Source organism: Pongo pygmaeus, chromosome 16 (assembly GCF_028885625.2).
Source record: "Pongo pygmaeus isolate AG05252 chromosome 16, NHGRI_mPonPyg2-v2.0_pri, whole genome shotgun sequence".
Lineage (NCBI taxonomy): Eukaryota > Metazoa > Chordata > Mammalia > Primates > Hominidae > Pongo > Pongo pygmaeus.
This window is the reverse complement of record NC_072389.2, coordinates 28,123,733-28,148,972: the sequence shown is the minus strand read 5'-3', so window position 1 is coordinate 28,148,972 and position 25,240 is coordinate 28,123,733. Positions and strand designations below refer to the sequence as shown.

The window sequence follows — 25,240 nt, the reverse complement described above, 5'->3', positions numbered from 1 at the left end:
GGTTGGTTCCAAGTCTTTGCTATTGTGAATAATGCCGCAATAAACATACCTGTGCATGTGTCTTTATAGCAGCATGATTTATAGTCCTTTGGGTATATACCCAGTAATGGGATGGCTGGGTCAAATGGTATTTCTAGTTCTAGATCCCTGAGGAATCGCCACACTGACTGCCACAAGGGTTGAACTAGTTTGCAGTCCCACTAACAGTGTATAAGTGTTCCTATTTCTCCACATCCTCTCCAGCACCTGTTGTTTCCTGACTTTTTAATGATTGCCATTCTAACTGGTTTGAGATGGTATCTCATTGTGGTTTTGATTTGCATTTCTCTGATGGCCAGTGATGGTGAGCATTTTTTCATGTGTTTTTTGGCTGCATAAATGTCTTCTTTTGAGAAGTGTCTGTTCATGACCTTCGCCCACTTTTTGATGGGGTTGTTTGTTTTTTTCTTGTAAATTTGTTGGAGTTCATTGTAGATTCTGGATATTAGCCCTTTGTCAGATGAGTAGGTTGCGAAAATTTTCTCCCATTTTGTAGGTTCCCTGTTCACTCTGATGGTAGTTTCTTTTGCTGTGCAGAAGCTCTTTAGTTTAATGAGATCCCATTTGGCAATTTTGGCTTTTGTTGCCATTGCTTTTGGTGTTTTAGACATGAAGTCCTTGCCCGTGCCTATGTCCTGAATGGTAATGCCTAGATTTTCTTCTAGGGTTTTTATGGTTTTAGGTCTAACATTTAAGTCTTTAATCCATCTTGAATTGATTTTAGTATAAGGTGTAAGGAAGGGATCCAGTTTCAGCTTTCTCCATATGGCTAGCCAGTTTTCCCAGCACCATTTATTAAATAGGGAATCCTTTCCCCATTTCTTGTTTTTGTCAGGTTTGTCAAAGATCAGATAGTTGTAGATATGTGGCATTATTTCTGACGGCTCTGTTCTGTTCCATTGATCTATATCTCTGTTTTGGTACCAGTACCATGCTGTTTTGGTTACTGTAGCCTTGTAGTATAGTTTGAAGTCAGGTAGTGTGATGCCTCCAGCTTTGTTCTTTTGGCTGAGGATTGACTTGGCGATGCAGGCTCTTTTTTGGTTCCATATGAACTTTAAAGTAGTTTTTTCCAATTCTGTGAAGAAAGTCATTGGTAGCTTGATGGGGATGGCATTGAATCTGTAAATTACCTTGGGAAGGATGGCCATTTTCACAATATTGATTCTTCCTACCCATGAGCATGGAATATTCTTCCATTTGTTTGTAACCTCTTTTATTTCCTTGAGCAGTGGTTTGTAGTTCTCCTTGAAGAGGTCCTTCACATCCTTTGTAAGTTGGATTCCTAGGTATTTTATTCTCTTTGAAGCAATTGTGAATGGGAGTTCACTCATGATTTGGCTCTCTGTTTGTCTGTTATTGATGTATAAGAATGCTTGTGATTTTTGTACATTGATTTTGTATCCTGAGACTTTGCTGAAGTTGCTTACCAGCTTAAGGAGATTTTGGGCTGAGACAATGGGGTTTTCTAGATATACAATCATGTCATCTGCAAACAGGGACAATTTGACTTCCTCTTTTCCTAATTGAATACCCTTGATTTCCTTCTCCTGCCTAATTGCCCTGGCCAGAACTTCCAACACTATGTTGAATAGAAGTGGTGAGAGAGGGCATCCCTGTCTTGTGCCAGTTTTCAAAGGGAATGCTTCCAGTTTTTGCCCATTCAGTATGATATTGGCTGTGGGTTTGTCATAGATAGCTCTTATTATTTTGAGATACGTCCCATCAATACCTAATTTATTGAGAGTTTTTAGCATGAAGGGTTGTTGAATTTTGTCAAAGGCCTTTTCTGCATCTATTGAGATAATCACGTGGTTTTTGTCTTTGGTTCTGTTTATATGCTGGATTACATTTATTGATTTGCGTATATTGAACCAGCCTTGCATCCCAGGGATGAAGCCCACTTGATCATGGTGGATAAGCTTTTTGATGTGCTGCTGGATTCGGTTTGCCAGTATTTTATTGAGGATTTTTGCATCAGTGTTCATCAAGGATATTGGTCTAAAATTCTCTTTTTTTGTTGTGTCTCTGCCAGGCTTTGGTATCAGGATGATGCTGGCCTCATAAAATGAGTTAGGGAGGATTCCCTCTTTTTCTATTGATTGGAATAGTTTCAGAAGGAATGGTACCAGCTCCTCCTTGTACCTCTGGTAGAATTCGGCTGTGAACCCATCTGGTCCTGGACTTTTTTTGGTTGGTAAGCTATTGATTATTGCCACAATTTCAGCTGCTGTTATTGGTCTATTCAGAGATTCAACTTCTTCCTGGTTTAGTCTTGGGAGAGTGTATGTGTTGAGGAATTTATCCATTTCTTCTAGATTTTCCAGTTTATTTGCATAGAGGTGTTTGTAATATTCTCTGATGGTAGTTTGTATTTCTGTGGGATCGGTGGTGATATCCCCTTTATCATTTTTTATTGCATCTATTTGATTCTTCTCTCTTTTTTTCTTTATTAATCTTGCTAGCGGTCTATCAATTTTGTTGATCCTTTCAAAAAACCAGCTCCTGGATTCATTAATTTTCTGAAGGGTTTTTTGTGTCTCTATTTCCTTCAGTTCTGCTCTGATTTTAGTTATTTCTTGCCTTCTGCTAGCTTTTGAATGTGTTTGCTCTTGCTTTTCTAGTTCTTTTAATTGTGATGTTAGGGTGTCAATTTTGGATCTTTCCTGCTTTCTCTTGTGGGCATTTAGTGCTATAAATTTCCCTCTACACACTGCTTTGAATGCATCCCAGAGATTCTGGTATGTTGTGTCTTGGTTCTCCTTGGTTTCAAAGAACATCTTTATTTCTGCCTTCATTTCGTTATGTACCCAGTAGTCATTCAGGAGCAGGTTGTTCAGTTTCCATGTAGTTGAGCGGTTTTGAGTGAGATTCTTAATCCTGAGTTCTAGCTTGATTGCACTGTGATCTGAGAGATAGTTTGTTATAATTTCTGTTCTTTTACATTTATTGAGGAGAGTTTTACTTCCAAGTATGTGGTCAGTTTTGGAAGAGGTGTGGTGTGGTGCTGAAAAAAATGTATATTCTGTTGATTTGGGGTGGAGAGTTCTGTAGATGTCTATTAGGTCCGCTTGGTGTAGAGCTGAGTTCAATTCCTGGGTATCCTTGTTGACTTTCTGTCTCGTTGATCTGTCTAATGTTGACAGTGGGGTGTTAAAGTCTCCCATTATTAATGTGTGGGAGTCTAAGTCTCTTTGTAGGTCACTCAGGACTTGCTTTATGAATCTGGGTGCTCCTGTATTGGGTGCATATATATTTAGGATAGTTAGCTCTTCTTGTTGAATTAATCCCTTTACCATTATGTAATGGCCTTCTTTGTCTCTTTTGATCTTTGTTGGTTTAAAGTCTGTTTTATCAGAGACTAGGATTGCAACCCCTGCCTTTTTTTGTTTTCCATTTGCTTGGTAGATCTTCCTCCATCCTTTTATTTTGAGCCTATGTGTGTCTCTGCACGTGAGATGGGTTTCCCGAATACAGCACACTGATGGGTCTTGAGTCTTTATCCAATTTGCCAGTCTGTGTCTTTTAATTGGAGAATTTAGTCCATTTACATTTAAAGTTAATATTGTTATGTGTGAATTTGATCCTGTCATTATGATGTTAGCTGGTTATTTTGCTCGTTAGTTGATGCAGACTCTTCCTAGTCTCCATGGTCTTTACATTTTGGTATGATTTTGCAGTGGCTGGTACCGGTTGTGCCTTTCCATGTTTAGCACTTCCTTCAGGAGCTCTTTTAGGGCAGGCCTGGTGGTGACAAAATCTCTCAGCATTTGCTTGTCTGTAAAGTATTTTATTTCTCCTTCACTTATGAGGCTTAGTTTGGCTGGATATGAAATTCTGGGTTGAAAATTCTTTTCTTTAAGAATGTTGAATATTGGCCCCCACTCTCTTCTGGCTTGTAGGGTTTCTGCCGAGAGATCCGCTGTTAGTCTGATGGGCTTCCCTTTGATGGTAACCCGACCTTTCTCTCTGGCTGCCCTTAACATTTTTTCCTTCATTTCAACTTTGGTGAATCTGACAATTATGTGTCTTGGAGTTGCTCTTCTCGAGGAGTATCTTTGTGGCGTTCTCTGTATTTCCTGAATCTGAATGTTGGCCTGCCTTGCTAGATTGGGGAAGTTCTCCTGGATAATATCCTGCAGAGTGTTTTCCAACTTGGTTCCATTCTCCCCGTCAGTTTCAGGTACACCAATCAGACGTAGATTTGGTCTTTTCACATAGTCCCACATTTCTTGGAGGCTTTGCTCATTTCTTTTTATTCTTTTTTCTCTAAACTTCCCTTCTTGCTTCATTTCATTCATTTCATCTTCCAGGGCTGATACCTTTTCTTCCATTTGATCGCATCGGCTCCTGAGGCTTCTGCATTCTTCACGTAGTTCTCGAGCCTTGGTTTTCAGCTCCATCAGCTCCTTTAAGCACTTCTCTGTATTGGTTATTCTAGTTATACATTCTTCTAAATTTTTTTCAAAGTTTTCAACTTCTTTGCCTTTGGTTTGAATATTCTCCCGTAGCTCGGAGTAATTTGATCGTCTGAAGCCTTCTTCTCTCAGCTCGTCAAAGTCATTCTCCGTCCAGCTTTGTTCCGTTGCTGGTGAGGAGCTGCGTTCCTTTGGGGGAGGAGAGGTACTTTGCTTTTTAGAGTTTCCAGTTTTTCTGCTCTGTTTTTTCCCCATCTTTGTGGTTTTATCTACTTTTGGTCTTTGATGATGGTGATGTACAGATGGGTTTTTGGTGTGGATGTCCTTTCTGTTAGTTTTCCTTCTAACAGACAGGACCCTCAGCTGCAGGTCTGTTGGAGTACCTGGCCAGCCATATGAGGTGTCAGTCTGCCCCTGCTGGGGGGTGCCTCCCAGTTAGGCTGCTCGGGGGTCAGGCGTCAGGGACCCATTTGAGGAGGCTAAAGATCTCTCAGATCTTTAGCTGCGTGCTGGGAGAACCACTGCTCTCCTCAAAGCTGTCAGACAGGGACATTTAAGTCTGCAGAGGTTACTGCTGTCTTTTTGTTTGTCTGTGCCCTGCCCCCAGAGGTGGAGCCTACAGAGGCAGGCAGGCCTCTTTGAGCTGTGGTGGGCTCCACCCAGTTCAAGCTTCCAGGCTGCTTTGTTTACCAAAGGGAGCCTGGGCAATGGCGGGTGCCCCTCCCCCAGCCTCGCTGCTGCCTTGCTGTTTGATCTCAGACTGCTGTGCTAGCAATCAGCGAGACTCTGTGGGCATAGGACCCTCTGAGCCAGGTGCGGGCTATACTGTCCTGGGGCACCGTTTCCTAAGCCCGTCGGAAAAGCACAGTATTCGGGTGGGAGTGGCCCGATTTTGCAGGTGCCGTCTGTCACCCCTGGAAAGGGAACTCCCTGACCCCTTGCACTTCCCGAGTGAGGCAATGCCTCGCCCCTGCTTCGGCTGGCGCACGGTGCACTCACCCACTGACCTGCGCCCACTGTCTGGCACTCCCTAGTGAGATGAACCCGGTACCTCAGATGGAAATGCAGAAATCACCCATCTTCTGCGTCGCTCGCGTTGGGAGCTGTAGACCGGAGCTGTTCCTATTCAGCCATCTTGGCTCCTCCCCCCAATTTTTGTATTTTTGGGTGAGACAGCATTTAGCCATGTTGCCCAGGCTGGTCTCAAGCCCTTGGGTCAAGGGATCCTCCTGCATTAGCCCTCCGAAACTGCTGGGATTACAGGCATGAGCCACCACACCTGGCCTCTTTTCCCCATCTTGGACAATTGTTCACCAGTGTCATTTTTTGCTCATTTCTTCCAGTGCAGTGGATCTTACGGGGTTGTCTTTTGACTCAGCAGCACTGGCATTACCAGGAAGCTTGTTAGAAAGCAGATTCTCAGGCTGTAGCTGGGACTTCCACAATCTAGCACTCTGTAGGGTGAGGCGCAGCAGCCTGTGTCTTAACACGCCCTGATTCTGAGAATCACATCTGTAAACAAGGGGCGCATTCTTTTCAGTGACCTCTCTCACTTCTCACTATGGTCTGTAGAATCTTTCAGAAACCAGTCCCAATTTGCCAAGTGCTATTCTAGCCCTCTTACACCCTGATCTGGATGTTTGTAGGAAGAAAAGGTGCAACTAATTTATTCCAGAATGGAGAAGATAGACCCTCAGTGCGCCCTCATCAGAACCCAGAATGGTCAGAATAGCTGCCCAAAGAGGAAGGAGACCTGGCCAGGTGCAATTCTCAAAGGACAAATGAAGCACTGGTCAGATTCCACAGCATCAGTTCACCCAATCTTGAGAAAATTCTAGGGGAAAAGAGTTCCATTCATGGTGAATGAAAGAAGAAGCTTTCTAGAACTAATCTGAAAGCAAAGTGTCCCTAAAGAGAAACCCACCAAAAGTCACTGCTGGATTTTCACCCAAAGTGAGGCAGAGTAAGTTTTAAAATTAAATTTTATTATTTTGCCTTCCTTTCCAGTTCTTAATGTTAGAATGATACTCTAGCTTGGAGTGGGAAAGTACATGGCTGCCTTGCATCTTCCTACTTCTCTCACTTTAGTTTGTCTAAAGCCTTATTTAACTGTCTTTAGATTTTGAGATTTGCTAGACCTTAACTCTCCCATAACCATTTCAAAAGCACAGGCTGGGCTTCTGCTTCTGATAATGGCGAACGAGGGAGATCAGAACAAGGGACCCAGTGAAGGTAACCACAAGGGCTGGACAAACTGTCAAAATCCTGCTTGAGATGAGAGATGGCTGTGAAAACTTTTATCAAGTGATAAAAAAAATATTCACGATGGGTAGCCAGGCAGTTAGGGCCATGCTATTCTAGGAACATCTTCAGACTTTGAAAATAAGCTGTTAACAATATGCGGAGATTCTCAGCAGAAGTTCTAGGCAGGCCTACAGGCATGGGGGACAAAAATTAGCGTGCAAGCCCCTCCCAGAGGGGTCTGGTAAAGTCTGCAAACTTCAGGTTGTAACTCTCAGAGTCTACAGCCAAGGAGTAAAAGTGGAATAGAAATAGATGCACCCTAAGTCCCACTTCTAAAAGGGAGAAAGGGTAAGTGTGATCTATGCCACTTCAAAGGAGCTGGGGTGGGGACAGTAGGATTCTGCTTTTCCCAGAATGCCTCTCTCTGCTCTATGAGCCGGCACTGGGGGAAATGGTAGCCCCTGATTTTCTAGCCTTGCCTTTCCTGGTGTGGAAACTTCGCCCTACAAGTGAATTGTGGCAGGGGTCAGTGGGGCCCTCATTCTTGGCCTTCCGTGCCAGGAGTAGAGCTCTTGCCCTTGGTGAGCAGGACCTGGGTGGAGAAGGAGCCTCTGTCCTCTCAGCTGCACCTGACTTGAAGACCTGCCTTATGAGAAATACTAAAGGACATTCTTCAGGCTGAAAGCAAGTGACCCTAGACAGTAATTTAAATCCACATGAAAAAGGCAAAGGCATGAGTAAAGGTGATTATGTAATTATGAAATACAGGATACTTGCATATTTCTTCTTCTTTTTCTTTTAACTGACTTAAAAAGAAGCTGCATAAAACAATATGTATAGAATTGTGTTATGGTTATAACATATAGAAATGTCATATACAATAAGACAAGGAAGTGGCTGGGAACAACTGTATTTGAGTAGGATTATTGACACCAGGTGCTAACTTGACTCCATAGGAATAAATGAAAAGAATCAGAAATGGTAAGCAAGATGGTTAATATAATAAATTCTATACATATAAATAGTCGTGTGCTACATAATGATGTTTCAGTCAACAGTGGACCACATATGTGACGGTGGTCCCATAAGATTATAATGGAAATGAAAAATTCCTATCTCCTAGTGATAGCATAGTCATTGTAATGTTGTAGCTCAAAGCGTTACACAGTGTTGGTGGTGATGCTGGTGCAAACAAACCTACTGCGCTGCTGTAAAAGTATAGCTCAGGCAATTATGCACAGTACCTGAGACTTCATAATAATAATAAATGGCTATGTTACTAGTTTATGTATTTGCTTTACTATGCTTTTTATCTTTATTGTAAAATGTACTCCTTTTACTTTTTTTTTTTTTTTTTTTTAAAGTTCGTTATAAGACAGTCTCAGGCAGGTCCAGGTATGCAGAAGAAGGCGCTGTTACCATAGGAGATGATGGCTCCGTGTGTGCTATTGCCCCTGAAGACCTTCCAGTGGCACAAGGTGTGGAGTTGGAAGACACTGATATGGAAAATCGTGACCCTGTGTAGGCCTAGGCTAATGTATGTGTTTGTGTCTTAGTTTTTAACAAAAAAGTTTAAAAGGTAAAAAAGATTTAAAAATTTTAAAATAGAAGAAAACTTATAGAATAAGGATGTAGAGAAATAAATTGTTTTTGTACAGTAGTACGTATGTTTGCATTTTAAGCTAGATATTACCAAAGAGTCAAAAAGTAAAAAAAAAGTTTATAAAGTAAAAATGTAACAATTAGCTAAGGTTAATTATTGAATAAATAAAAATATATTTTATACATTTAGTGTAGCCTCTAAGTGTACAGTGTTTCTAAAGTCTACAGTAGTGTACAGGGATGTCCTGGCCTTCACATTCACTCACCACTCATTCACTGACTCACCCAGGGCTACTTCCAGTTCTGCAAGCACCATTCGTGGTAAATGACCTATACAGGTGTAGCATTTTTTATCTTTTTTACTGTATTTTTACCATACTTTTTTTATGTTTACATATACAAATACTTAACATTGTGTTACAATTGCTTAGAATATTCAGGACAGGAACATGCAATGCAAGTTTGTAAGCTAGGAGCAATCGGCTATACCACATAACCTAGGTTTGTAGAAGGTTATACCATTCTAGGTTTGTGTAAGTGCACGCTGTGATGTTCACACAACAACAGATTTGCTGAACAATGCATGTCTTAGAATGTTAAGCAATGTATGACTATATAGTTGCTTTCCTTTCTTCTTTCAGATATTTAAAAACAGATTATATAAAATAATAATTGTAACAATGTGTTGAGTTTGTAACATATATAAGTTTTATACTATAACAATAATAGCACAGAAAATTGGGGACAGGGAATAGTGTTATATAGGAGTAAAGTTCTATATTCCACTTGAATAAATTGGAATAAATTTAAAATATATTTTAAAGGGTAATGTGTATATTGAAATCCCAAAACAACTACTAATAGTATAATTTTCAAATACATTAAAAATCATTATAGATCCTCAAACGTTACGTTAGAAAATATCCACTTAATCCAAAAGAAGTAAGTAAAGGAGCAAAAGAATAAAAACATATGAATGATGTAAAAAGCAAAAAGCAAATGGTAGATGTAAATTGAACCCTATGAATAACAAATGTGAATGAATTAAACAATCCAGTCAAAGGCAGAGATTATCAGATTGAATAAAAATAAAAAAACCCTCTAAGATGTTGTCTATAGCAGGCACAGATTAGATTCAGGAATCTAGGCTGAAAGTAAAGGATGAGGGAAGATATACCACATGTAAACCAGAGAGTATCTGAAGCAGATCTCAATCAGTTTAGAAGTTTATTTTGCCAAAATCAAGGACGTGCCTGGGAGAAAGGTTTATGCCTTTCTCCAAAGATGATTTTGAGGCTTCAGCATTTGAAAAGGAAAAGTGGGCTGGAGGGGAAAGAGGGAGGTAATCCATATGTCGCAAGAGAAAAAGAGCAGGTAGGGGAATAGTCAATTATGTATTCGTCGGGTACTCAGTAAATCAGCACTTTACATAAGAAAAGGTGAGCATAGAGTGGCTAACTGTGGGGATATTTAACCTTTTACTTGTAGGCACTTGCTTAGAAACAAACGGAAAGGTAGCTTCTTGCATGACTCAATTTTCAGTTTAATTTTTAAGTTTAGTTTTTTTTATATTTCCAGTCCTTTATTTTTCTTAATTATACTTTAAGTTCTGGGGTACCTGTGCAGAACATGCAGGTTTGTTACATAGGTATACACATGCCATGGTGGTTTGCTGCACCCATCAACCTGTCATCTACATTAGGTATTTCTCCTAATGCTATCCCTCCCCTAGCCCCCCACCCCTCGACAGGCCCCTGTGTGTGATGTTCCTCTCCCTGTGTGCATGTGTTCTTGTTCAACTCCCACTTATGAATGAGAACGTGCGGTGTTTGGTTTTCTGTTCTTGTGTTAATTTGCTGAGAATGATGGTTTCCAGCTTCATCCATGTCCCTGCAAAGGACATGAACTCATCTTTTTTTATGGCTGCGTAGTATCCCATGGTATATATGTGCCACATTTTCTTTATCCAGTCTGTCATTGATGGGCATTTGGGTTGGTTCCAAGTCTGCCATGTGAATAGTGCTGCAATAAACATACATGTGCATGTGTCTTCGTAGTAGAATGATTTATAATCCTTTGGGTGTATACCCAGTAGTGGGATTGCTATTTTCAGCTTAATTTATTTCCTTTTGGCAGTGTGAATTAGAGTCCTAAGTTTTTATTTCCTTTCACATAATGCTGCAAACAGCAAGCATTAGGGAGCTGAAGTGACTATACTCATTCAAACAAAATAGACCTCAAGAAAAATAGATGTTACTGGAGATAAATGAAGACATTACATAATGATAAAAGGGTCAACCTGTCAAGAAGATCTAACTTACATGAGCCTAATAACACAGCCCTAAAATACCTAAAGCAAAAAATTAGAGAACTGAAGGGATAAATAGACAATTCAACAATAATATGAACAGACTTCAATACCCTCACTTTCTATAATGGATAGAAAAAGCAGAAATCAATAAGGAAATAGAAGACTTGAACAACACTATAAATCAACTGTACCTAACAATCATTACTAAAACACTCCACCCAACAACAGCAAAATACACATTCTTCTTAGGAACACATGGAATATTCTATGGGAAAGACCATATATTAGGCCATAAAATAGGCCTCAGTACATTTAAAAGGATTGAGAACATGTAATGCATAATCTCCAAGCACAAGGGAATTACATTAGAAATTAATAATTGTGTACATGGAAAATCTACTAGACTCTGCTTTTAAAAAGGAGTAAGTTTTTCAGGTTCCTGACCATGTAATTAATATGTTCAAGATCAATGTTTTTTATCCAGCAGCAAAAAATAAGGTCCTGTTCTGGGTTAAATGAACAGCAACAACAAAAAAATGCTTCATTTTTATCTCCCACTGTATAAGACGTAAAACATGGCCACATGTTGGCTCACGTCTGTAATCCCAGCACTTTGAGAGGCCAAGGCAGATGGATCACCTGAGGTCAGGGGTTCAAGACCAGCATGTTCAACATGGTGAAACCCCTTCTCTACTGAAAATACAAAAACTAACTGGGTGTGGTGGCAGGTGCCTGTAATCCCAGCTACTCAGGAGGCTGAAGTAGGAGAATCACTTGAATCTAGGAGGCACAGGTTGCAGTGAGTCAAGATTGCACCACTGCATTCCACCCTGGGCGACAAGAGCAAAACTCCGTCTCAGAAAAAAACAAAACAAAACAAAAAACAAACCACCATGGCCCATGGCCATAATGCCTGGAAAAGCTATTTGAAGACACTAAAAATAAAACAGTAGCAGGTTCTTGGGGAAGAACACCAGAAATTGAAGTACTGCCAAATCGTCAATGAATTTACATTGTTTCTCCTTCATTACTTCTTGATTTGAACTCAACACAGCTTGAAATCTTAAAGTTGGCACTGTTTTGCAAGCAGTGAGAGTTCTAATGTAAGCCCTCTAGTTCTGGCTGTGGAGCTGGAACCGAACACTCCTAATCCCTAGAGGATATTTAAATCTCCCATTTCCTCCATTCTCTCAAAGTTGAGTCCCCAGGGAATCAATTCCACTCAGGTGACGGCTGTTGCTGCATCTGGAACCCAGAAACACGAAACTCTGAGACAGAGGGACCTCCTCTCCAGTAGGTGGGGCTGCATTCCTAGGACTGCGTGCTGGCTTTTCTCTCTGCATGTTTCCTCACTTGAGAAAGGATATAGGAGTGTGTGACAGAGAGGGGGTAACCAGAGCCCCAAGTTTCTAGCCAGAGGCCCAAAAAACGTGCCAGAGAATAAAAAAGTACTAGGTAGCTTGCAGAAAGAAAAGAGGTCAAGAAAATGACTCCATAAAAATTGTTTATATATTTCAGGCTTGTCTTGGCTTGTGTGTGTCTAGATCTAGTTATACTTAGCATATCAAAGACTTTGAGAACTAACATAATTGATAGAACATATGAAGTATATGTTGGAATTATCTTACAAAGAATGAAGGCACGTATTTTAAAAAACATGCAGGCCAGGCACGGTCACTCACACCTGTAATCCCAGCACTGTGGGAAGCCGAGGCCAGCAGATCACTTGAGGTCAGGAGTTGGAGACCAGCCTGACCAACATGGTGAAACCCCATCTCTACTAAAAACACAAAAATTAGTGGTGATGCATGTCTGTAATCCCAGCTACTTGGCAGGCTGAGGCAGGAGAATCACTTGAACCTGGGAGGTGGAAGTTGCAGTGAGCTGAGATCATGCCATTGCATTCCAGCCTGGGCAACAAGAGCAAAACTCCATCTCAAGATAAATAAATAAATAAATAAGCAAAAAAACAACCTGGATTATTATTTCAGCAAATGTTAAAAACAGAAGTTATCAGCAAAAAAATTGAGATTAAGAAAAGCAGCTGGAAATTTTAGAAATGAGAAATAACTACAACAAAAACTTGTAGGATATGCCGGGCATGGTGGCGCATCCCTGTAATCCCAGCTACTGGGGAGACTGAGGCAGGAGACTCGCTTGAACCTGGGAGGCGGAGGTTGCAGTGAGCCAAGATCGCACCATTGTATTCCAGCCTGGGCAACAAGAGGGAAACTCTATCTCAGAAAGAAAAAAAAAAAAAAAAAAAAAAACTTATAGGATAACATCAGTGGGGAAATGGAGATGACATGACATATGATCAAGTTAAGTGAACTTTACGATGGATAAGTAGAAATTATCAAAAGTGATAACAGAGAGAAAAAATATGGAAGAAAAAAGAACAGAGGTAGAGGAACCTAAGGGAAAATGACAAAATCTAAAGTTCTTGTCATCGAAGAAGGATAAGCGAATGTGATGCTAAAGAAAATTGAGGTAATTATAGTTGAAAACTCCCAAACTTCAGTAGATGACTAAAACCTAAAGATTTCAGAAGCTAAGCAAACCTCAATAGGGTGATTCCATATTACATTTTTTACAAAAAATATAAAAGCAGTCAGATAAAAATGACACATAACCTATAGTGGAACAGTGATTCAATAATGGTGGCTTTCTCTTCAGAAACCATGGAGGCCAGAAAGAAGAGGCATGGCATTTTTCAAGTGCTGAGAGGAAAGAACTGCCAATCTAGACTTCTACATTCAGTAAGAATATCCTTCAGGGATAAAGGCACTCTCAGATGAAGGAAAACTAGGAATCTGCTGCCAGCTGACCATCCTTAAAAATGACACAAGGAAGCTGTTAAAACAAAGAGAATGATGCCAGAAAGAAACTTGGAGCATCAGAAATGAAGGAAAAGCGAGAGAAATAGTAGATGTATTAGAAAATAGAATATTCTTTTATACTTAAATTCTTCAAAATATGTTTGACATATGCAAGGAAAAATATTAAAAAGTATAGACTATTTAAATTCTTCAAAATATGTTTGATATATAAAAGGAAAAAATACATAAAAGTGTCTGATGGATTTCTCCATGTATGTATAAGAAAGCTATAGAATAAAGTGGAGAGGGTAACGGAATCTATTAAGATATTAGCTATACATTCCAAATGAAGTGGCAGAATACTCACTCTAAGCAGATTGTGAAGAGTTGACCTATTTTATCAGAAAAGTAAACTTCAGAGCATAGAAAATTACCAGGGACAGAGTTACACTACCTAATGAGAAATAGGGTGAATTTGCCAAGAATATATAAGAGTTCTAAATACATATGCACCAAACGACAGAGATGCAACATACATGAAGCAAAACCAGATAAAACTGAAAACAGAAATAGATATATCCATAGTTAAAGCTGGTGACCTCAACATCCACACCTCAGTAATATATGCATCTATTAGGTAGAAAATCAACAAAGATATAGAAAAACTAGTCAGTGCCATGAACCAACCAGATTTAACTGATGTTTACAGAACATTCTACCTAAAAACAGCAGAAGGCACAAGTGCCCATAGTTCATTCATAACAAAAATATATTCTGGGTCATAAAACAAACTCCAAAGTTTAAATCATTTGGAATTATTCAAAGTATCATCTCAGATCATAATGCAGTTAAACTAGAAATCAATATCAGAAAGACAACAGAAAAATATCGAAACCCATGGAAATTAAACAACATACCTTTAAATATGCCATGGACCAAAGAGGAATTCTCAAGGGAAATTAGAAAATATTTTGAAATGAGCAAAAATAAAAAATATGGCATAATGAAAATTGTAGAATTCAGCTAAAAGACTGCTTAGAGAGAAATTTATAGCATTAAGTGTTTATATTAGAAAAAAAGACCTCAAATCACTAACCTAAGCTCCCACTTTAGAACTGGAAAGCAAAGAGTAAAACAAACTCGAATCAAGCCAAATTAAGGAAATAATAAAGAGTAAAAAATCAGTGAAATTGAAAACCAAGAACAATAGATGAAATTAGTGAAATCAAATCTAATTCTTTGAAAATATTTGTAAAATGCATTCAAGACTGACAACGTTAAAAAAAAAAAAACAAAACAAATACACAAATTACCAATATCAGGAATTGAAAAGAAATGGGACTACAAGGGCTTCCAGGATAATAAGGGAGCACTAGAAACAGCTCTATGGGAATAACTTCAACAAGTTAGATGTAATGGACCAATTCTTCCAGGAACACAAACTATCAAAGCCTACCCAAGATGAAATAGATCATAAGAATGGTCTTATGACCATTACAATGATTGATTTCATAGTTTAAAAAATGTTTTAAAAACCTACCCCAAAATCTGAAAAATAAACTTCCAGGCCTAAACATGGTTTCACCGGTTAATTGAATAAAATATTTAAAGAAATTATACTAGTTCCATAGAATCTTTTCTAGAAAATGGAAGAAAAGGAAACATTTCCCAACTCATTTTATGAGGCCGGCATCAACCTGATACCAAAATCTGACAAGAAAAAAGAAAACTACACAATATATTTCATGGATATATGTATATAGATATATATCCATGTGTGTATATATATATATATATACACAATACAAACTATATTAACAAAGTGATTCCAGCAATATATAAAAAGCATAATACAAAGTACCAAGTGGAATTTACAGTAGGAATACAAGACTAGTTCAGTACTCTGAAAATAATTAATGTAATTGACCATATTAATAACCTAAAGAAGGAAAGCTGCACGGTCATAGAAATTTAAACAGAAAAAAACATTTGACAAAATACAGCGTCTATTCATGATAATAACTCACAGCAAACTAGAACAGAAGGGAACATCCTCAACCTAAAAATTGGCATCTAGGAAAATCTTATAGCTAAGAGTATACTTAGTTGTGCAGCATTGAATGCTTTTCTCTTAAGCTTAGTGGCAAACTCAACATTCCTGTTAAACAACCTAGTAGAAGTTCTGGTCAGTGGAAAAGGCAAGAAGAAAATAAAAAGTGTACAAATTGGAGAAGAAGACATAAAAGTGCCATTTGTGGAAGATATGACACTCTACATAAAAATCACAAGAAATCTACAAAAAGTCTCCCAAAACTAATAAATGAAGTTAGTAAATCACAGGATACAAGATCAGCACTCATTAATCTGGTGTATTTCTTTTAAAAAATCAATTTATTATCTTATAGTTGTGAAAGTCATAAGTTCAAAATGGGTCTTACTAGACTCAAGTCAGTGTGTCAGTGGAGCAGAATTCGTTCTAGAATGGATGCTTGAAGAGGTTCTGGAGGCTCAAAGAGAGAATTCATTCCTAGGCATTTTCTGCCTCTTAAAGCCACCCACATTCCCCGATCCATGACTGCATGACTCTGACCTCTGCTTTCATTGTAAAATCTCCTTCTCTGCCTCTGATCTTACTGTTTTTCTCTTATATGGGCCTCAGTGATTACATTGGACCCACCCAGATAATTCAAGATAATCTTCCCATCTCATGGTCTTCAACTGAATCATATCCAAAGTACTATTTTCCAAGTGATGTAATGTATTCAGATTCCAGGGATTAGGACACAGACATCTTTAGGGACCATTATTCTGTCTACCACAAGTTGAAAGAGTTCCTTACATATTCTGATATTATGGATACTAGAACCTGACAAGGTGTATGATTTGCAATTTTTTTCTCCCGTTCTGTGGGTTGTTTTTTCACTTATTATATGTCCTTTGATACACCAAAAGTTAGAATTTTCATAAAGCCTAATTTATCTATTTCTTCCTTTGGTGGCTTTGCTTTTGCTGTCACAACTATAACAGTTTTATAGTACTGTCTCTAACTTTTAGGTTTTTAATACATTTTGAGTTAATTTTCCATATGGTGTAAGGCAACAGTCCAATATCATTCCAATGTTTCTGCATCATTAGTTGAAGAGACGATTTTTCTCCATTGAATTATTTTGGTACTCTAATCAAGTATATTTCTATACAGTAGAAACACAGACTGGAAAACAGAAAATTTTTAAAACATCATTTAAAATAACTCCAGAATTGAAATATTTAGGTATAAATGTAACAAAATGCCTACAGTGTAAGTTTATAGAAAACTAAAAACTCTAATAAAAGATACTTAAAAAATAAAGAAATAGAGAGTCATACTGTCTTCAAGGAATAGAAGATCCAACATAGTAAACATGTCAACATGTAAATTCTCCATAAATTTACATATGGATTGTGTGTGTCTTTTATATATATAAATGTGTGTGTTTATATATATATGTATATATATATACATATATATAAACATACATATATATGAATTGTGTGTGTTTTATATATATATAAATGTGTGTGTTTATATATATATGTATATATATATATCTGTATATATACAGATATATATATATATATACACCAATCTAAACCTTAGCAGAATTTTTGTAGATATGAGTAAGATATTTCACAATGTATTTGGAAAGGCAGAGAGACTAGCCTATGCAAATCAGTTTGGAAAAAGAACTAGACATCTACATATAAAAAATGAACTTTGACTTAAATACCTTAAACAAAAAACTTGGTAAAAGGCATGAACAAACACTTCACCAAAGAGGATATAAGGATATGACAAATAGGCACATTAAAAGATGTTTAACATTCTTAGCTACTAAGGAAATGCAAATTAAAACCATGACATGATAGTGCTACACACCTATTTTAACTTCAATAAAAATTGCTGACAAGAGCAAGGAAAGTAATAGATGTGGAATAACTTGAAATTTTGTAAATTGCAGGTTGAAATACAAAATTGTACAATCACTGTGGGAAACAGTTTGGCAGTTTCTTATAAATGCTAATCTGTTCTAAAATATAACCCAGTGGTCCATTTCTGGATATTCATGCTAGAGAGATGAAAAATGTATTTCCACATAAAAACCTGTACATTAATATTTACAGCAGCTTTACTAATAAGTGCTAAGACCTGAATACCACCCAAATGTCCTTAATGTGATGGATGGATAAACAAACTGTGACACATCTGAACAACGGCATAATATTTACAAAAAATAATGAACTTTCAATATATGTAACAACTTGGACAAATCTCAGAGGCATTATGCTAGGGAATGAAGCCACACACAAAAGGTTGATACTGTAGTATTCCACGTATATTCTATTCCCTCCCAACAAAAAGAATCCACTCACACACAGAAAAGTATAAGGATGGAGAACTGATCAGTGGTTGGCAGCAGTTATGAGTAGGGAAGGGGCAATGACAAAAGGATAGGAGAAGGGAGTTTTGGGCAGGGGGTGATAGAACTATTGTGTGTCCTGATTATGTTGATAGCTACACAAATATATACATGTGTCTAAAATTTATGGAAGGTCATGCATGATACATCAATGGAAAAAGTTAATGTATGATGTAAAAATAAAACTTAAAAGACACTATTTTCACTAGCATCAAAAACATTAAATGTCTAAGAAAAATCTAGTAAAAGATGCGTATTATTCTATACAGTTAACTATAAACCATTAATGAGAGAAATTAAAAGAGACCTAAATAAAGGTCAGCATATCTACATTTATGGCTTAGAAGACTCTGTATTGGAAACAAGACAATTATCCATAAACTGATCTGCAGAGTCAATGCAATTCCCTATCAAAATTTCAGTGGTTTTTAATTTTTGTGAAAACTTACAACCTGATCCTAAAATGTATATAATATGTAGATGACCAGAAATGGCTAATGCACTTCTGAATAAAAAGAAGAAGTTTGAAGAACTTGCTTCACTGGTTATCAATGTTTATTAGAAAGCTACAATGAGAAGGATAGTGGTACTGAAACAAGGGTACAATAAAAGTCAGTGCAACTGATTAGAGTCTAGAACAAAGCCAAGCATATATACACATTAGGTTGGTGACAAGCATGGCAGGCAGAGCAGTGAGGAAACATAGTCCTGTGAATGAATAGTGTTGGAGTAATTGGATGCTCTTATGAGAAGACAAGAAAACTTGTCCTCTACTTCACACAACACCCAATTGTAGTAGATTATAGATTTAAATATAAAAGGCAAGAGAATAAAACTTCTGAACATAAATAAGCAGGGCTATTTTCCTGACTTCAGAGATAGAATTTAATAGGATTTTAAAAGCACTATTCACATGAGTCTTTCCTGAGCAAGATGACAGAATAGGAAGCCCTGGACTCTCCTTCCGCCCTGTAATCTCACCAATTCAGCAACAAAGCATGGACAAATTTCCTGTGAAGTCCAGAATGCAGAAACTAGCTGAGAGGCTCCTGCACCCTAGGTGAGCACAAAACTACCCACATCAAAGACAGTAGGGAAATTGAAGACACCCTCTTGCCATAATCCCTGCCCTTGGCACTGTGCCTTGTAATTGCAAGGAAACTGCCAGCTCCCAGATTTTCCTTGGGAAGGGAAAGAGATGGACTATGCATCCAGAACCTCACTTTGCTTGGAGATACCTGGAGGATGGGCTTCTGTCTAGCCTGTCTCAGAGTGCTGATGCACCTGCATAATCTAGCCACCCGCAAGTGAGAACAGAGATGACAATTTGATCTAATATGCAGCTAGTCGCCACAGCCTTCTCTCCAGCTCGATGCAGACCAAATAGCTGAAAACCAAAACAAAACAACAACAATAAAAAAAACACACACACACACAAAACCCAAATGTCAGTTTCTCCCTGGGGATAGGGAAAAAAATGTTAGACAGGGAATCCAATGCTTCAGCTTTTCTGGAGGTGGCCTGAGGAACTGACTTATGTCTTGCTTGTTCTCAGAGCAGTGATGGGACACAGTATATTCTAGATGCCTAGGGACTGCTTAAAACCAAGAAAACAGGTTGGACTAACACAAAGGTCGGAGAGGCTCCCAAAATCTCTGCTTGGGCTGATTATAAGGGTCTTTTATATGAGGCTAGTCTGTGAATATTGGGAGAGGTAGCTGTTTTATCTAATGTGCAGACAACACAGAGAGTCAAGGAAAATGAAGAAACAGGGTAATATTTCCCATACAATGGAAAAAAATAAATTTCCAAAAATTGACCTTAATGAAATGGAGGTGTATGATTTGCCTGAAAAAAATTTAGAACAACTATTATAAAGATGCTCACCAGGGTAAGGAGAACAATTAATGAATAAAGTGAGAATTTCAACACACAGAAAATATAAAGTACCAAATAGACATTGTAGAGCTGAAGAATAAAGAATAATAACTCAGCTGAAAAATTCACTTGAGGGGTTTAACAGCAGACTAGATGAAGCAGAAGATAGAAACAGTGAACATGAAGACAGGTCACTGAAGATTATTCAGTCATAGGAGCAAAAATAAGAAAAGAATAAAAACGAGTAAAAGAGTCAAGGATTTAAAAGACATTATCAAGCAGATCATGGATTGTGAGAATCCTGGAAGAAGAGAAAGAAAAAGACCAGAAAGCATATTCAAAGAAACAGTAGCTAATTTTTTTCTAAATCTGAAGATGGAAATGGTCTAGATCCAGGAAACCCAAATGACCAATAAAATGAATCCCAAAAATGCATACTGAGATACATTATAATCAAATTGCCAAAAGTCAGAATAAGAGAATTTTGAAAAGCAGCAAGAGAAAAGCAAGTTGTCACACATAAGGAAATCCCCATAAAACTGTGAGTGGAGTTTCCAGCAGAAACCTTACGGGCCAAAAGGGATTCACATTATATATTCAGAGTACAAAAGAACTGGAAACCAAGAATACTACGCCTGGCAAAACTGCCCTTTGAAAATGAGGGAGAGGTAAAGATGTTCAAAAGCTGAGAAAGTTCATCACTAGTAGGCCTGCCTTACAGGAAATGATAATACCTTCAAGATGAAACCAAAGGACACTAAACAGCAACATTATAACATAAGAAAGTAAAAAAATCTCATTAGTATAAGTAAATATATAGACCAATATAGACTATTATTGTAATAATGGTAAGTAAATCACTTTTAATTCTAGTCTAAAAGTTAAAAAAAGTATAAAATAACTATAACTAAAAATATGTTAATGGGTTCACAATATAAATGGATGTAATGGACTCACTTCATATTTAAAGACATACATAGGCTGAGAATGAAGGATGGAAAAAAAAAAACTCCATGCAAATGGCAACCAAAAGAGAGCAGGGGTGGCTACCTTTATATCAAACAAAATAGACTAATTCAAAGATGGCTGCAAGACACAAAGATGACCGTAATGTAACGATAAAAGAGTCAATTCATCAGAAACATATATACACCCAACATCAGTGCACCAAAATACATGAAGCAAACATTGATGGAACTGAAGGGAGACACTGATAGAAATACATAATAGTAGGAGACTTCAGCACCCCACTTTCAGTACTGGATAGACCAACCAGACAGAAAATCAACAAAGGAATAGTAGACTTAAACACTATAAATCAAATGGACCTAACACAATGTACAGAACATTCCACCCAACGGCAGCAGAATCTACATTCTTCTCAAGTGCCCATAAAACATTCCCCAGGATAGATCACATGTTAAATTACAAAGCAAGTCTCAACAAATTAAGAAGAATTAAATCATACCAAACATATTTTCCAACCACAGTGAAATGAAGTGACATCAGTAGCAGAAGGAAAATGTAAAATCATAAATATATTAAAATGAATAATTTTGAACAAGTGATAGGTCAAACAAGAAATCAAAAAGTAAGTTAGAAAATACCTTGAGACCAATGAAACGAAAGCATAACATACCAATACTTATGGGATATGGGGAAAGCAATACTGTGAGGGAAGTTTTTAGTAATAAACAAACACCTACATTAAAAAGGAAGAAATATCTGAAGTAAACAACCTAACTTTACATCTCAAGGCACTGGAAGAATAACAAACTAGGCCCAAAACTAGTAGAAGGAAGGAAATAAAGATTAGAGGATAAATAAACAAAGAATAGAAAAACAATAGAAAAAATCCACAAAACTAAGAGTGTTTTAAAAAGATAAACAAAATTGACAAACCTTTAGCTAGACTAAGAAAAGAAAGAAAAAAGAAGCTCAATAATGAAAATCAGAAATAAGTAAATGGGATTACATCAAACTAATAAGCTTTTGCACAACAAAGGAAATGATCAACAGAGTGAAAAGGCAACCTACAGTGAAGTCCTACAATTTGATACATACAATATTAATAAACTGATTTAAAAATGGGATAAAGATTTGACTATACATTTCTCCCAAGAAGACATACACATTGCCAACAGGTATATGGAAAGATGTTCAACGTCACTAATCATCAGGGAAATGCAAATCTAGACCGCAAGGAGTTATCACTTCACATCTGTTAAAATGGCTATGATCAAAAATTCAGAAGTCAGCAAGGGTTGGCAAGGATGTGGAGAAATTGGAGCCCTTGTACACCATTGGGGGAATGCAGAATAATACAGCCACTATGGAAAACAGTATGGAGATTCCTCAAAAATTAAAAATAGAACTACCATATAATCCAGCAATTCCAGCTTTGGGTATTTATCCAGAAGCATTGACATGAGGGTCTTCCAAAGATACCTTAGCACTCCAGTGGTTGTTGCACCAGTAGGAATAACCAAGATATGAAAACAACGTAATGTCCATTGGCAGATGGCTAAAGAGAAGGTGGTATATACATTCAATGGAATTATTTAACCTTTAAAAAAGAAGAAAATTCTGCACTATGTGACAACACAGTGAACCTTAAGAACACGATCTAAATGAAGTAACACAGTCACAGAAAAATAGTTATAGTATGATTCCACTTATATGAGTTATTTAAAATAATTAAACTCGTAATCAGAGAGTACAATGGTTTTTGCCAGTGGCTGCAGGGAGGGAGAAATGGAAGATTTCTAATCAATGAGCATAAAGCCTCAATTATAAAAGATGAATAAGTTCTCTAGATCTATTGTACAACACTGTCATTGTATTTAACAACACTTAAAAAGTGTATCATACGCTTAAAATTTGTTAAGACAGTAGACCTCGTGTTAAGTGTACTTACCACAGTAAAATAAAAATTTTCAAAACCACTGCCTATAAGGTGAATGAGTGAGAAATTGGACTTTATTAAAATCAATAATGTCTTTATTTTAAAAAGAATTAAAAGGAAGAAAAGCAAACCACAAGGTGAAGTTATGTGCAACATCTGTAAGTGATAACAGATTAGCATGTCATTGAGACCTTTTAGTGAACTACTTCAAAATTGGGCTGAGTGCTTACTTTACAGTGTCTAGATAAATCATAGGTTAAATAATGTAATGCCTTTAGCAATCAGAGAAGCCAGAACTCTCTTGAGTAGGACAAAATATACATATTAAATACAGAACTACAAATCTGGAAGACTCATTGCAGTTTTTGAAATGTATGATCTTTCATGTATATGTAACCATTGCAGTAGAAGGTCCTGGCACAAAATATAGTGATGTGTTTGGAGACACTTTAGGAAAACATATTATATAGACATATTCCCATTATCATGAATGTTAGTCTTGGGTAATTGGACCTTGGCAAATTGGACCCTGAACACTAAGAATTTTCTTCAAAGGCATTCTTTCTCTTACTGTGACAGACACAAGCAACATTATTTTTATTCACAGTATGAATACCATATGAAATCTTGCACTTTAAAATAATTTTGGTAATACCATTTTTATAAGATGCATTCATTATACAACTGTTCACACTTTGCAAATAATTAAAATGTTCTTAGATTTATGTGACAATTTCCTATGAAGCCTATATGTAGCTTATACAAGTATATATTCATTTACTTCTGTTTTTGATGTTCATTTCTCCTTTTGTAGCTCAAGCTACTTTATATCTTTGAAAATATCCATCTCTTGGTCTTTGTAGATGCAGCATTCCGCATTATTAACATAACCTGGGATGAGTTCTTTTTGTGTTTGTCTGATGCAACTTGACAACTTTGAATGCTATTTTCCTTCTATTGTACTTGTAAATTTCATTTCCTTATTCTGCTTTATAATTAAATGCTATTTTCAGCAAACATAAAAAATGCAAAAATGGTTAAACTGTCTTCAAGTTGAAGAGAAAATGCGTCTTTCTTGACACCATCTTTGGATAGAAAATTGGGAAGTCACGAAGACTACCTCACAAGGTCATTGGTCAGATTAAAGAAATAATACCTATCAAATAATATAGTAACTGCACAATAAATGTCAACTGCTCATGATTTAAGGTGTTTAAGATTGTAGTCCAAAAGTATACTCTATGCTTTTAACTTATGAACATTTCTTATGTGGGAGGAATTTCCCTGAATGATGAGGAATTTGGTTCATTTTAGGTGGATGGAGTTTCCAGCATGACATTCAATTTCTATCAAGGCTATGGCTGTGAAACTAAGAGTGTGGTTTCATTAAATGGTGCTTTTAATCTCCCTTAGTTTATGTGAGAAAGTGGTGGATTTTGGTGTGTTTTTTTTCTTTCCAGTTTCATTTCAGTTTCCAAATTAAATGCTCTTCTTAAATATTTGCAGAGAATCTGAAAATTTTAGTGAGAGGAAGATTAACAAAGTTTCAGCAGTGTCTTGTGAGGTTACGAAGTACTGTCTATTATTTATACAGAAAAACCTTCTCACTTTTGCTAAGCCTAATCCCTGAATTCATGGTTTGCACTGCTTTGATTGATTTATTTGTCTTTCTATGTCAGAGGTGTTGAACTCCGGTGCCCTTTGGACCCCCTCCCCATCTTTATAATAATTTTCCTGGCCTTTCCTTGTGTATTTCCACCCCTCTTCCCTTCAGTCCATGCCAGCTCACATTCCTTCTATGTTTCTGTCCTCTTAGCCTGGCATGGCAACTCTGACTCCTCTGCCCTCTCCATGGTGGCCTCCCCAGGGTGCCATCTCCCACAGGACTCGCAGCGAGCTGCCACTGCCCCCCAATTCCATGGCAGGGACTGCTGGGAAGAAACGTCAACAGCATCTCCTCTGAGGAGCAGCTCAGGCTAATCCTGTTTGTTTTTACCAATGTAGTCGTGGCCTTCTAGTATGCAAGCCTAGGAACCCACTGCTGCCATTTCCTGTGATGGCCACTGTTTCTCTTTTTCTGTTTCTTCTTCATCAGCCGGATTCAGCCAGACTTCCTTCAGAGGGGCTTTGTGTTTGAGAGGCCTCACTAGGAGGCCCATCCTCATCTTTGGAAAACTGGCCGGTGTCACAAGGCAAGGCTAAGCATGTTCAGTCTAAATATTTTTTTTAAAAGAACATTTCAGTCTGAGGGTAAAACGTGATTTGGCAATGTGATTTAACTTGGGATGGTCACCGACTGTGACCAACTTCACGCTGGTGAAGCATTTAGAATGACTTAAATCATTTTCTCATGGAAAAATCAAACCTTTTGGAGCTAAAAAATAAAAAAAGTGATTGAGAGGTTTTTTCAAGACATCCCAGATAGGGCATCATTTTCCTGATTTAGACCCTGCAAGCAAGAAAGGCATGGAAAGACTTCTGCACATCCTTAGCTCATGCAATTTAAATCTGCCGCTGTTAACACATCCTCAATACAGCAAACACTCACTGCATTCAAAACACGGAAC

The 25,240-nt window shown here is 37.5% G+C and overlaps 1 protein-coding gene across 7 annotated transcripts in view; it reads left to right on the top strand.

Moving 5' to 3' along the window:
* Positions 1–25,240, top strand: part of GABRG3 (gamma-aminobutyric acid type A receptor subunit gamma3) — a 574,336-nt gene that overhangs the window by 329,616 nt on the left and 219,480 nt on the right. Inside the window, exon 2 of one of the 7 annotated variants that reach the window (XM_054451438.2) lies at positions 8,066–8,179. The exons of 5 other annotated variants lie outside the window; for them this stretch is intronic. In XM_054451438.2, the coding sequence (XP_054307413.1) occupies positions 8,129–8,179 (51 nt within the window). In that variant the 5' untranslated portion in view covers positions 8,066–8,128. Of the gene's footprint in view, positions 1–8,065; positions 8,180–25,240 lie in introns of those variants that run through there. One more of the 7 variants, XM_054451436.2, reaches the window with a different exon arrangement.